Genomic DNA, 15,850 nt, shown 5'->3' with positions numbered 1-15,850 from the left:
TAATTATTACAACCAAGTGTAGTTTTAGTTAATTAAAAATAATCTTTCGAAATAATTTAGCGCATGGAAAACAATAACGTGTTAATAAATCTCACGAATTTATGTTGCAGGTTGGCCGCGACCTCGACTGACGTGGTACCACGAAAATGCAGTATTGCACTCTCCATATCAACTGGTAGTTGACGATAACCACGGCCGCGGTTACCGGAAAAAGCCGAACAACAGTTTCGCCGCGGCCGCCACCGGTGTGACCGTTAACCGTTTAGTGTTGACTAACCTAACCAGGTGGCATCCGATAATGAGCCAGCGGCAACAAACATTGGGCACGGCCCGTTTGACGTGTCAGGCAAGCAACAGCATTCTGCATTCCACGTCCCGTCCTTCGACAAATGCTGCAAATGTAAATTTGCCACCGCCAGCCACCACCGAGCACACGTTTATCCGTCTGAACCGTGAGTAAATCAATAGCGATAATATTGTTGTATTTACATTGCATTTTCCCGGGCCGGTTATGACTTGTGCATTTAGCGACTGCTTTTGATCCAATACGATTGGATGTGTGTAGCCGCCGTTTAAGTGCCCATACCTACCCGTGTTGTCGCACACTAAAGTTTTCTGGAAACTGTTTGCTAAAAGTATATGCGGGCGCAGTATGGGTGTTGCGTAGCCCACACTAAGGTGTATTATACGTCCTATACGTTGCGCTGATAGGTAATAAAACCCTTGGAAAACGTATTTTTAAGTCCACTGTAGGTATATATTATTATGTAATGCTTTCTCGCGGTCTTTATTTGTTGTGTATTGTAATGTTTCAATAAAGAAAAATCATTCACCTTGTGTCGTAAGATATTTAAACCGTAACCGTAGTTTATATCTTCAGAATATGTGTCTACAGGTACTGCATAGACATTATACATTTGCAGACAAAATGTGTACACTTTTCACGTATTATTAATGTGACGAATATGCGATAAATGAACATAATAACAATATCAGATATGATTCTGAACATTGACACTATCAATACAACTGAAAAATTATAATAAGCCAGGACTGTAATACCTCTATATATTTAGCTGTTATACATTATAAGGGTGAAATTCACGATTAACATTTAACAATTACAACAGGAATCATGATTACCTACCTATATATTTTCTTGACAGTTAATAGTTTTGGGGGATAGTGATCTGCACTATCACACAGAACTGGTAATTTTTTCACTTTCAATCGCTGGCATAGATTAAAAAAAGTTAGTTGTTACCTACCGAAAGTTAGCAGTCCTCAGCATATATAGCTCCAGAATAAAATAATCTTGTGAGGTAGATTTGGCGTCAATGGACTTTTTCCGACTCATTTTTGACTTTTCATTTTTTCGTGGTCCGTCCAGTTCCGTAACCATAGGGCGGTATTAAGTGAAAGAGGACATGGGCCCACAAGTATAAGGAAGGTCCATCGCATTGAATATATTATAGTAAAAACAATTTGAATAGTAATATTGACAAATAAATTGTATTTCAATACGATTTTCTTCTCGTTGTAATTTAATGCATTCAAGGTGTTCCCTTTTCTAATCGTTCTGTACAACAAAATCAGAGTCTTTTTTTTCTGACACAAGCCATAAATGTAAATACGAGTTACGCCTCTCATTCTTCGGTATGATTGGTTCTTCTATATTTGAAGAGTTTGGTTGGTCGACGGTCGAGTCCAACATTAGTGTGACATTATAGCCGATGGGTTTACAAAAACCGTTTTCTCTGTCAAAGGAGTGACGGATTGGCAGAACAATCCTTATGCAGATATAATCTACTCATATGCAGATATCCAAGTTTTGTGAGTAATTACGTATACCTAGGGAAATACACAGCAGGAATCAAAGACATTCTTCGCAGATACCCATGACAGAAATACCATTATAAGCGTGCGAAATGGTCGCATTAAATATATGTATATATATTTAATATATATCCACATATATATATTATTTTATAAAAATGGAAATATCAATATATGAAAAGTTGTTTCGAGACAAAAATAGACAACACGTATAAAAACATAAGTAGAACGAATAACCTTATTAATGACTTCTAAGTAGGTATATTACACACACCTTTAAACATTTTATGACATTTAAATTTAATTGCATAATTGTGTTTAAAGCATTGTGTTATACAAAATTATATATGCATAAAAAACGCCATGTACCTAAGTGTAGCGAAACCAAATAGTTATGATAAGTTCCAAAATATCAGACACAAAACTTGCAAGGCATGTTGCAATAAAATAAAAAAGTTGGTAATTATTCTATCAAATTATACATAATAATGTTTGTACAATTATTGTGTACAATTTACTTTAGAATGAAAAGTAATAAGAATAACACAATAAACATTTGACTTATTTTCTGTATTAGTAATATTATATTTGCAAAAGGAACATTTCGAGTTTTTAATTACATCAATATATATTAATAACATAATATAAATACTTTTCGAAACAAATGTTATAATTTATTAAACAATGCAAGGTATATATGATTATGATGTACCATGAAATACGATTTCGCCCAAATGGTGTTATCCCACAGGCCCCAGTGTACAGATGGCTTCAGATTAAAGGCAATCTAAAGAAAAGTACTAACAATATTTCATCAAATTACGTAGGTAGTTAAATAATTTGTAGATACTATCTTTTAAGTAAATTAAAACAGTTTGAATTCATATTAAATAAATGTACGTAGGACGTGGGTATGCATTTCTTAACTTCAAAACATCAAAAACAATTAGTGATAATTTCAGCAATTTGTGTTAGTATATGTATATTTGAGTGGAAATGTATTACGAACAAGGTTAATGGATATCGATAACAATTATTGACATAATATCATGATCATAGAAAAAAAAACATCAATTATACATACCTATTTACTTTTACCTTCACTACATGTTCAGAATACCTTATCACGTGGTTTTGAGTGTTTTTCGGAATTACTCATCAGCTTCCCCCAACTTAATTTAATAGGTAGGTAGACAATCATTAAATTATCAGATTATCTACATATATATATATCTGCACATGTTATATTATTATGATTAAATTTAATTGAAAAGTGCATATTTTGTGAACAATACATTATCATCTCCCTAGACCCCACTGGTAAATCGGTTATAATACTAAATATTAAATTATACCAGATGGCAATTGATAACCATCACATATATCGGTAAAATGTAGTTAGGTATGAGAAAAGTGGATTAGTTAATTTAGTTAACAGTTAGGTTTATAATGTGGCCAAAAATATTCTACAACTAGCACGGAAGAAAGTTTTAAAATTTGTTGAGCAAAAGAGGATCCTACATTAAGTTATCATATGATTAAAGAACAAATTAATTTAAATAAGTTCACGAAACAATTGTTTGGTGATTAAAAAATGCTAATTTACATAGCCGTACTGCACGTCAAGAAAAAGCCTGTCCATTACAACTTAGCTAAAAAGTCTTGGATTTTATAAAAACAAATATGTAGACATTCTCTGTTATACTTCTAAAACAATATATTTTGGAATTGTACTAGTAAATTTGAATATCTTTTGTCACAAAGAAAAAACAAAAATTGTATGGAATAAATCAAGTAAAACCTATATTTAACCAGTATTATTGATTATAATATTGTTCTCAGTCGGTTATCATCTGAGATTCTGAGTATTTTTTGCTGTACAGTGTATAATAATTACTAATTGAAGATAACTATTAATTAGGTGTATTCAAATTATGACTTTTAAAACTATTCAATATGAATACATATTGAAGACTCGAAGTCTCAATTATGTTGTAGTTGTATTTTGAAAATATTTTTAAAACTCTAGTTTTATCCGATCCGAAATTTAGTTTTTTTTTCATTGATGTTTATAAACCCAAAATAATATTTATCCATCAATAAAATAAATAAAGTTCAGTAAAATAGTAATAAATCATTAATTTCAATATTTGATTACTTTAAAATTGTAAATGTTATTGCGCCCAGCTAAAGTATAAACTTTCATTAAGTACCATTAAAAACAGTATTTACACACAGTTTTAGTACATATTCTAAATATATATCTGAACATTCTGAACTTCAGAAATTAATCCTATTAAAGAGTAATTGTCAAAAGTAGTGTAGCTACGTAGGTGGGCTATTATCGAAAGTGTTTTGAAGAGTTTGTCCTACTCAACGGTGTCATTATTAGCATTCATTTTTAATTTATTTATATTTTGAGCTTTCAGAGTTTATATTTTTGCAGAATACCATCACTTAGTTCTGCATAATTTAAATATTGTTTTTAATTCATTCACTGATTCAATTTAGTTCAACTTAAACAATTGTTATTCATGTAAATGACCTGTTATTCCATAATATCATAATATCAAACAATACACGAAAAACTTAGGTTTTTGTATATTATCTTTGTCTATGCTCAAAAGTTAACGAACAAGTTAAATTATACTAAGCTAAACTTACTATTGCTTCTACTCTCTATTTACTTTTACTTCACTTGTTTGTTAAATTTGAAAAATGTTTATTATACCTACTTGAAAAATGTATACAAGGTAATTCCATAACAACCAGTGTGAAGGTTTTTTCGAGTCCTACCAGTACTATTTAATTTTTAAACATTTTCTATTCATGCATTTTGTTTATGGTGGACAATTTAGGTATAGTAAAATACGAAAAAAAACCTGTTAAAATACGTATTGTTCAAATGATTTGACCATTTTTAGCCGCTCATAAATTTTTGAAAATGTGGTAGTTGTTTACTGTTATTTGGTTAATAATAGGTACATTATTATTTATAGAATAATGAGTATTAACCTTAAATATCCATCGTACCTGACCTTTGTTGCTTACGCAGATACGCTAAAATGTATATTTTCTCTATTACATACACTCATATTACCATACATATATAGATGTATATCGTTGTTTTATTTATTATTTATGATCGTATTGTCTGATTCTCATTAAATTTATTGAATATTCTAATACTATAAACTTGATTTTATAGATTTAATAAGTTTCGTATTGAACATTTGAACCAAATATTTATTACATATTATTCAAATGTGTTTACAGTTTTAGTAATGTAAATTTGAATATTTTAGCACATTCAATTTGATTAGGCAATATATAACATTAATAATTATTGATTATATGCCAATATTATACATTCACCAATAAATCATATAAACAAGGAACATTATAGTAGAGTGTGTATTTCAATGACTGATAATTTTTATTACATATTAAAATAATATAATATTGACCTTTAGTTATTTGAAAATGATAACATTTGATTGTCAGGCATGCAGAATCATTGTTTTTTTATTTTTTATAACAATAAAATTTTATTTTCTTGTTGTTAGTGAAAGTTTATTTGTTTAAATGTCGATTTGTTATATTTTGTCCACAGTTATAATAAAACACTGGTATTTTATGATTATAAATAAACGGTACCTAAAATAACGTAAAAACAAAAAAAAAAGGTCAATGAGGGATCAACCTCATCATCCTCTCCATCATAAATGGAGATAAATCTGTGCTTTTCAGAATCTAAAATTTGTGAATTATTATGTAGGTATTGGAAATTATGAAGTCCCGAAATAAATACATTTGAATTTCAAGTAATAGAACAGCATGCGTATTTAGTTTTTTCATAGTACATAATACATTAAATATTATCTTATGTATTATATTGATATATTGAATAGTCAATGAGATGAATACAAATAAACTAAATTATGCATTTGATATTAAGGAACGAAATATTGAACCCGTGTAGGTGTACAAGACTTTCATATTTGCAGATGCACCTCACATTTTCACCAGCCCGAATGTCTATTTCAAATATAAATATAGATTTTTGGATGTAACAATGAATTATATAAAAGATATAAATAAATATCGTATATTTCCATTTTTAAGTTACAATGTGAAATACTTTTTTAAATATTGTATACATCGTATTTATCTATATTTTTATATTTTATAGTTTTAAATTTTTATTATTTCGCCGATGTAAACTCTAATAGGTCCTATCTATGTATTCTATGTACCTATTTTTATTAAGTGGTAAAATTAATTTATAATTAAGGAAACGCTGTAATGTTATTTTAATTAACACTCGTACAATATTTTTTCTCTTAATCTGAAACTACCGACCAGTAAACTGCTTGAAGATTTATGTTAGTTATGTATCATGTTCTATATTCCACATAATTTTTTAATCAGTTCTTATGTATTAATTTTGACTTGTGGCTTTTTTTTTTAAATTCTTATATAGGGATAGGTTTTAAAATTAGGTACACATTTTAATAATATACATTTATGTACCTATGGCCTATGATATATTAAACTAAAAATATCACTGTGGTTTGATGTGTTTGAACCTAGAAAGAGATTCTTTGGAATTAAGCCATGTTGCACTTCCAACGTCTTACACGCTGAGTTTATGTAAGTGTCATATAAGATTCAAAATGTAAACATATTCTAGAAAATTTCTTAATCTCGTCGTAAAAGATGAAAATGTGTAATAATATTGTCCATTTAAGTTTTACAAAATGTTTCATATTATTAATTTTTCCCTTGGTATAGTTTGCATTGCTTGTAAAACACTTAATAAGTTCCTAGTTTTAGTAATCGTAATAGTTGGGAATTGAATAACGCCTTATACGTCATAATAATTTTTCATAAAAGTTATTAAAAATGGTTTAATTAGGCATTATGTTTATTTAACTAAATTAATATTAACAAATAAAACATAAAATATATAGCCCCCGTTTTAGTGTGCGATACGATACACAATATACGGTAAGAAAAGTGTGTATACTGCGTGTAGTTGTAACATGAACCATGTAGCGATAAACGAGTTAAACTGTTTTGTTAAAACATAAAAGTAGGTATAAGTATATAGTTGGTAATTATTAATTTTAAATTTTGAGTTCTGGACATTATATAGTGACTATATAATATAAAGGTCAATGTCAAGTGACAAATAATAAAAAAAAATATGAATTAAAAATGTACTAGTTGTGTTAAATATACAATATGCATTAGTTGTGTTTTTAAATCAAAATAATCATATTACATTTACACCTATTGATTTATATCATTTTAAACTACTACAGTATTTTAAGTTCTAAAAGTTGCAACAGAAATCTGTTAGAAGCATATATTTTATTAACATTATATGCATCAGCAAGCTATAATAATGTACATTAACAGAAAAATACTTCATTTTTTTTTTCAAATATCATAGATTTGACTCAACTCACATATTACCATACATCATAATAATATTCAAGAAGTATAAGACTTAGATTGAAATTCTTATAATTAATAATAAGTAATAACACACATTTTGAGATAATAATATTTATAATGGTCTATGGGAGTGTTTGTAGAACTAAGTGTTTTATATATATACAAAAGAAATATGACTGTGCAGAACGAAATATTGTGCACTAAAATCATGGCTGCTTAAATAGGTGCATCAAGCCATTATGATTAAGCCCGGTTATGATTTTGATATAAGATATATAATATTGACTTTCCTTCCTATTCACTTGTATATTTACTGAACCTATATACATATTTTATTGCATTTATAGAAAACAGATTATCACTATAAAACTTTTTATTTTCCATTTTATTGAAATACCTGTAGATATGAATAATGTGCTATACAAATTAAAAACTATGATAGGTATACATAAAATAATTTCAATGTCTGTTTTTTCGACAATATTATCAATTTTTGTTTGGTAGACTATCACCAGTACTTGCTGGGGTTTTACTCAGCCGTTGTTTGGTAAACTGTGATTCATAACGCGTAGAGCGTCGGCCAATGCTGATAACATTCATCGTAATAATATTCTGCTTATAAATCTATCCTTTACGGTTATACTTATATCTCAGAAATAATATATCCTTCGTAAATAAAAAACTGATTGAAATTTAATTTTTGCATTTTATTGAGGCTTATAAATAGGGCTCGGAACTTAATGCACTAAAAAAGTACTAAATATGCATGCACTTATGCACTTAAAAAAGTGCAAATATGCTCTAAAAATATGCACTTATATTTAATTATTTTACACAAAATTTTAATTTGCACAAATATTTTTTTAAATTTGTAAATAAAAAAAAACAAAGTTATATAAACAATATTTATTTAAATTTTTTTAATCATATAATTTTAACACAAAAAATAAAAATAAAAATAATAATTAAAAAAATCGCTTTTAAAATGAAAAATGCTCCTTGAATAAAAAAATGCACATCTGTCGAGCTATATTTATATACCTGAAACAAATAAATACAAATTAGAAAAACCACCAGGTACCTGCCTATAATTAAAAAGCATTTTAATTAAAAATTTAAATGCATTAGATATAATTTTGTTCCTACCTTCAAAAGTGTTACATTGGACCACTAAACTTTTTTTGATGTTTTCAAAATTGAATGATCGCCGATTATCCACAAGCAAAGTTTTGTACCTTGAAAAACTACGTTCAACATCAGTTGACGTAATCGGCGCATATTTGAAATATGTAATATCGTCACCAGTCAAATCATCAGGAAGACCTTCCATTGAACTTTCTTGTCCACTTAATATTTTTGAAATATTAAGTATCGTTTTAAAGCCAGAATTTTTCTCCAATACATTATTTAATTTTTGAAATATCGCAACACCGATTTCACCTTCACAGTCGTTTAATTTATTTTGAACATATTTAACCGCAGATAATGCTTCGGATAGTGAAATATATTGTGTTTCAAGTTTCGTTATATATTCCGGTATAAATCCAAAATTTGAATGTATGTATACCAAATTAGCTTCCATATCGGGTTCTTGAATTAACTGTTGAGCTTCTTTAACAGAAATGGCATCTTCAGCATTTAAACTTAGTAATACTCTACGTATAACTTTGTAGTATTTGCAGTAATAGGAAGCTGCCATTATCCATGTACCCCATCTAGTTAATATAGGCTCTGGTGGAAGTGGTATGGCTGGTGCTTCACTTTTAAACACTAAAACACGTGAAGGAGCCTTTAAGAATACCTGTTTAACCCGGGAAATAAGTTTATCAACTTTTTTAAACTTTTCCCGTATATTTTCGGCTACTCTATGGATACCATGTGCGAGACATGTTAAATGTATCATTTTAGAGTACAGTGATTGAAGTGTTTGCCCAGCTTTCACCATGTATGGTGCGGCATCGGTCACAAACAGTAGGACGTCATCATGACGAATTCCGTTTGGCCAGAGGACGAACATTGAATGATCAAAAAGTTTTACTATAGTCGAATTATTCGCTTTTTCCAGAACTTCGGTTGTTAGCAAATAAGTTTTTCCCGGTGCGTCAGTATTTAAAGTTCCTATAATAACGTTAGCTACATATCTTCCTTCAGAATCAGTAGTTTCGTCAATCGACACCCATATTTTATTTCCTTTAATTTGTTCTCTTATATTTGTCATAGTTTCTTCGTATATGTCGTTGACATAAGTTTTGCGTAGTGTCGAGTCACTAGGAATTTCTCTTGACGTATACTTTTCTAAAAATGATTTTAATTGAGGATTACTTATTTTGTAAAGTGGTATGTTTGCCGACAATAATGCTTTACACAAATCGTGTGAAAAAAGACACTTTTTCGGAGTATTAGTTACTAGCTGTTGGATTTCAGAATTTTTGTTTTTTTCGTTTTTTCTAATAACCGCTCGTTTATGTTTCTCAGTGTTAACGTGTTGAGTCACTACAAATTTTCGATCACTGTTGACCTTCACTTCACATAACTTACAGAATAAAATACTTCCGTCGGTTTTGAATATATCCGTACCATATTCCAAAACAAAACTATTCAAACGATTTGTCGCAGATTGTTTGGTTTTCGGCATAATGAAATAAAAATAATATAAGTAGGTAATTGAAACAAGAACGACGCGTACAACTACAACAGAACAGATAAGACGGACGTATAAGCTGGAACTGACAAAAATATCTAAACGGTTTAGCAGTAGGTCTATTAATGCCATTAACAATAATCATTGAGTTATTTTTCTAGAAAAGTATTTATAGAAAATTGTCGTATTTCGATAGCTGTTGTTTCTATTTTTAAATTTGTATAATATTCTATTTTAGATAAAGCTAGCTGTAGTTGTAATTTATAAATATAATATATACACTATATTTTTTATATATTAATATTATATTATATTAACCAATAGGGGAAAAACATTATTTTTAATATCAAATAGAAATTTGAAAAATACGATACAAGAATATCTAGTAAGGTCTCTCAATATGAATGTATTTATTTTTTTTATTTACAAATTTTCATATGGAATCTCCATAAATTATAAAATATGCTCTAAAAAATTGTAAAATTAAGAAATATGCTCTAAAATCTAAAAATCACAAAATATGCAAAAATATGCACTAAAAAATTTTGATATGTTTTTCGTAGTGTCTTGGAATGAATTTCTAGCTCACTTAGTAATAAATCTAATGGTTCAAAAAAATCATGCAAATGCAACAACTTCCGAGCCCTACTTATAAAACTGGTATTCTTTAAAATAACACCCCTTCCCTACCACTAAAAAATTGTGTATTAAATACGCCACATTGCATTTTTTAGTTTAAAGAATTACCTATTCCTAATAATCACTTTAAATTCATATTACCTACCAGTGTGGCTGTATGATAATTATTTCATATTATTCACTGCGGCCAAATTTGCAGTACTTACTACTTTATGACACTTGTGAATTCTTTTAATCGTAATAAATTGATGTTTTCATTATTCATATGTTGTAAATATTTATATTATTTCTTCGATTCTAGGTACCTTTTTGGTGTATATATATTTTTATTATCGGTGTCGCGACTTAACTAGCTAAACTGGTATTATATCGTCGAATGTTACTGCTGAGGAGCTACTCTCCTCAAGCATTCATTGCTAATATTATATCTTTAAGCACATATACTTATTGTAATATTGCTATTATTCGCTTTCAGATTGTATATTATATTCTAATAAATGTTAAAAGATAATGTTATCATCGATGATAAGTATAACTATGTTGTCTCGTATAAAATATGCAATACATGGATATAGATACAAAATAATGCAACTCATATTTTTACCGTTGGTGGATAAATATTAACTAAAAATCGTTTTACAGTGAAACCCACCGAAGTACAAATCATATCAATAAAAGGATACGCAAACCATTTGAAAAGTAATGAAAGCCACGCGATCGAGAAAAATGATGTGTCCGCGTCAGAAGATACAGTCGGTCACAAGAAATATACAATAAGAGCCGACCGGGTGTATCAAGCCGAGTGTCGTTCGAAAGGATCTCGACCAATGGCTACAATCGAATGGTATCTATTAAAAAAAAATCAACGATTCAACGTAGGACAATCGACAAATTCCACTCATACGATGGATGCATCGTCCCTGATGGTCTTATTGGGAGCACAGCGAGGCGGTACGTCGGCGAATTTGGAAGGTACAATCTCTGGCGTGGTTCAAACACAACAAGTAAGTAACACGACTTATTATTTTAACGATTATTATCTAATTTAACGAATTATACACGAAACAAAATTTACATTGGGCTTAATCAATAGTGTTTGATACGACCCGTGTGTAGGATTCGTCGTGTAGGAGGTTACGAATAAAAAACGTATTCAATAGGTACATAAATTAAAATTGAAATATATAACATAATATTTATATACAGTTTTAAGTACATTTTTAAGTACAGGTAAATGGTATACATCATAGGTTGAACCACACATTGAGGAGTTTCGGAGAAGCTCCTCCTCCCATTGCGCCTATACATGATTACATAATAGGTACATACACTGTACTGAAATAGAGCCATCACCAATACTTTTTTTTTATAATCATAACTATGTCAGTAAGAATTACTTACACCTAATTGTCTAAAATTGAAATGTGTCACTTGTGCGAATGGAATATTGTTAAAGAATGTGGAAAATACCTTTAATAATAAGTATACGTTTCGTTTCTACAATAACAATGATTGAAACTAAGACATGTCTTACAACCACCTGACATTATATTTTCCACACTAAACACGTAATTACTATTTGCTATTGTAGCCGTCTCAATGAAAAAATAAAGAATAAATAAATAAAGTATTTCAATTTAATGCGGCAAAGGTGCCTAAATTCTACATGTTTTTAAAACAAAATTAATTGTGCAGTGGACATTAATATAATTCAATAGTGCCTACCTATCATTAATATTTCGGAATACTTAATGACAAGGTGTAGTGCAGAACATTTTCAATGAAAATAAAATTTTCAAAACAACAGTGGCTTAAAGTTCATACTAAGCCCATATTTTTATTTTTTTTTCATCCAAATATTATATATATTATTATACCAATTTCAAAGAATTATTTTTACTAAAAAAGTCGCACAAATATTTTTCCTTAGTTATGGACTTTATTAATGTAATATATAAAAAATAATAAAGTGTCAAGTATACATTTTAATTATGTTAATACTATCTATGTACATTATAGTTAAGTAACTACTATTAAACACTTGCCTAATATATTTACTCACATATTAAGAAAAATATGTTTAAATAAATTAAAAAAGACATACATTTATCAGTTATAGTTAGTGCGTGGATTTTAATATTATAAAAAAACATGAAAATGTCTTTTGACAATACGACTTAATGCACTAATAATAATACAAAACTTTAAAAAACGCCTTTAATAATTGTTTTTAATGTAATGTTAAATAAAGATAATTTAACAAAAATGTATTTATATTATTTAAATGAACGTAATTTGGCATTATCGCCATTATTCATAGCTTATGGTATTTAAGAAAATTTACCATTTACTTTTATTTTTACAAAATAATATATTATATTATTTAATTTAATCTATATTTTCATTTTATGCAATAAATGTTTATTATCATTTAATTATACCGAATTGTCGACAAAACGATTTGGAAGGGATAATAATATACCTACACCTTGACACACTGCCATTTTGTTGATTTTTGGCTTTTGGTATAGGTTATACATTTATTTATTAAATAGTGAAATAATAATCATCACATGATAAAATCAATTATCAGTTGAAATGATACAGACACGGTTATGAGTTGCATGAACTTATAGGAAATTGCAAGTATGTAAATCAATTTTTTAATTATAAATTTCACTCAGGGTTGGGTAATAATTTTAAACAATATATTATATATAAATGTAGATATAATACATAGAAGATACTACATTTTTGATAGAAATTGTTTTTATAATAGAATGCTTTTGCATCAATCCCTATGGCAATTCAAAACCAATGAAAAAAATGGAGTATAAAAAGGATTGAAACATATCATATTTTCTAAAATAATTATAGAAGTTCAAGGAAAAATAATATTTAAAATTTTTTTTCTGTATTTTAATCCCAAAGTAATTTATCCTTTATGATTTTCCATAGAAAAGCACATAAAGATAGACGTGTATGTACTATTTACAAATTAATATTATATGACATATTTTATTTTATTGATTGTTACAAAATACAGAATGTTTACCCATTACAACCACTTCCATATCTAGAATTACTATTATTATTATTATTATTATTATTATCATTATTGTTCTATTATAAACACACAGTTCTAGCTAATGAATAATGATCAAAAACAATAGCGGACCACTATAACTCAGTTAATTCATCAATTAATGTATTTCAGCATCATCGCCGATATTTGTATTTGTTCTAAAAATTAAGTTTTCCTCTCTGACACAATACTATGCAGTTTGACAACAATGACTATCATTTCGATTTTATTTGTAAATGACAAAATACAACTACCAGTTTCCTAAAACATATTTAAAAAAATCATTTGTCATGCAAAAAAAAAAAATACAAAGCTGTATAATATATATTGAGTAGGTGCTGATATAAATAATTATTTAATAACAATTGTAACAAGTGAAACGTATTACGTAATTAGGTAATTGACTCTTAGCATAAATAACGCTATTATTGATTAGACTAGTTAAGCGTATATACATTATTTTAGAAAAATCTAATACTATATCTAAAATTATTGTAGGCACTAAGCAGTAGGTATTCAACATTGTTATTTAACCAACATACAATAATTAATATTATCTGCAGCTGAGCCTCTGACTGATAAAATAGAATATTATGTATAAACTGCTGATGAGTAAACTGAACTCATCAAGTTAACACATCAACAGTTTTATGGCTTACCTTGACAAGTCACTGTGTGGTAATTTTGTGTACTTGATAAAATATTTTAAATGTAATTTCTAGGTAAAATACTACGAAAATATAAGAAACGAGATAGGTGTTTAGTGGTTTGAGAGTAGTATTTAAAACAATGGCATGCCCGGATATGTTGTTGAATGGGGGGGGGGGGATCTCGTTCCCGTGGTCCAAGTATGTAAATGAGTAAATGACCCATTGGATTTTCAGCTTAAACAATTATTAAGTGTTAATTTATTCTTTTTGTGGTGTAAAAAATTGAATTATTACATTTTAAGACAACCTAAATAGTATAAACTGAAAATTCGAGCGAAAATAAAATGTATAGGTAGGTTATAGTTACCTATAACTATACAACCTACCATGCCATTACCAGACCATGTTCTTGACTCTTATTTGTTTTTAGAGTATTTATACATTAAAAGACTTAAAGTTTTGAAGCTATAATGTTATATTTTGTAAGAAATACAAAATGTGATTATTATATGTACAAGCCTTATAGAATATAGGTATTTAAATTCAACATTCTATGAATGCTTAAGTAAAAATTAATTTGTACGCTAACCAGATGGTAGGTTAGGAAAAACTAAACCAGTTTTAGATTTTTCTAAATTGTTAACAACCACAGTAATTTTGCCAGATATCCGCTTTGAGAAGGAGGTATATTAGGGAAATTGTATTTGAATGAGTAAAAAAAAAATGTTTAGCACTATAATGGCTCATTGTAAATAATTCACTACATCACGGGACTTAGAACTGTAGAGAACAAAACATTTTGAAAATGTTTAAATGTTACTAAACAACATAGTTACTCATGAAATGATTCATTTTTAAACTTATACTGTTCATTTATTCATAAGAAAACACATGTGTGACACTTTAACAGATCCGATTAATAAATACTTAGCTTGACATTTATAGTTTAAGTAATATAATTTACTTGGGTATATCGTATATTATACGTTAATCAAATGACGACTCACATAATCGTGTAAATATGCCACCAGTGCAGCCATATTTTGAATAAACATTACTGTTTGTGCAGACAGATGGTATTATGCATTGGATTTGTAAATATTAATGAGTTTTCTGTATACACTTTACACATAGTGTAAAATTCATTATTTTAAGTAATACAAATATGTGAATGTATTTTATTGTAGACAGAGAATTCAAGAAGTGTTTGGTTTCATAACAATGGGGTTTTATTTTATCTATGATCATTTGTTTAAGAAGTGGGATGAAAAAAAGCATATAGTCGAATAGTCGATATCCATTAAACATTTCAAATTGTAGAATGTATTCAATGTATTAAAATCTATAACATTGGAGTAAACTAAGAAATTTTTGATCGCAATGTAATTATTCAATCATAAATTATAATTTTAAAAAAATACTTTTTTCTTGGACATTAATTACTATAGTGATTCTGACTGATTCATAAACGTAACAATATAATATTTTACGTTGAATCCTAGGTGAGTACGTAACGTAATAAATCATAATTTAGTG

General features: G+C 28.2%; 2 protein-coding genes across 2 annotated transcripts in view; one reads left to right on the top strand and one right to left on the bottom strand.

Annotated features, from left to right (window-relative positions):
* LOC111039313 overlaps positions 1 to 15,850 on the top strand; it is an 89,678-nt gene that overhangs the window by 34,192 nt on the left and 39,636 nt on the right. Inside the window, exons 4-5 of the mRNA XM_022322777.1 lie at positions 111 to 452; positions 11,222 to 11,583. Of these exons, the coding sequence (XP_022178469.1) occupies positions 111 to 452; positions 11,222 to 11,583 (704 nt within the window). The remainder of the gene's footprint in view (positions 1 to 110; positions 453 to 11,221; positions 11,584 to 15,850) is intronic.
* On the bottom strand, positions 8,301 to 10,178 carry LOC111039314. Its single transcript, XM_022322778.1, has 2 exons — positions 8,446 to 10,178; positions 8,301 to 8,340 (listed from the first exon to the last, which is right to left on the bottom strand). The coding sequence occupies exons 1-2, from the start codon at positions 10,070 to 10,072 to the stop codon at positions 8,333 to 8,335; spliced, it is 1,635 nt and encodes a 544-aa protein (XP_022178470.1). The 5' UTR covers positions 10,073 to 10,178; the 3' UTR covers positions 8,301 to 8,332.

This window comes from Myzus persicae, unplaced genomic scaffold, assembly GCF_001856785.1.
Source record: "Myzus persicae strain clone G006 unplaced genomic scaffold, MPER_G0061.0, whole genome shotgun sequence".
Lineage (NCBI taxonomy): Eukaryota > Metazoa > Arthropoda > Insecta > Hemiptera > Aphididae > Myzus > Myzus persicae.
This window is presented reverse-complemented; position numbering and strand designations above follow the sequence as displayed.

Bases quoted from the DNA above. Each gene is read 5' to 3' on its own strand.
- LOC111039314 (XM_022322778.1), bottom strand. From the start codon at position 10,072: ATGGCATTAATAGACCTACTGCTAAACCGTTTAGATATTTTTGTCAGT.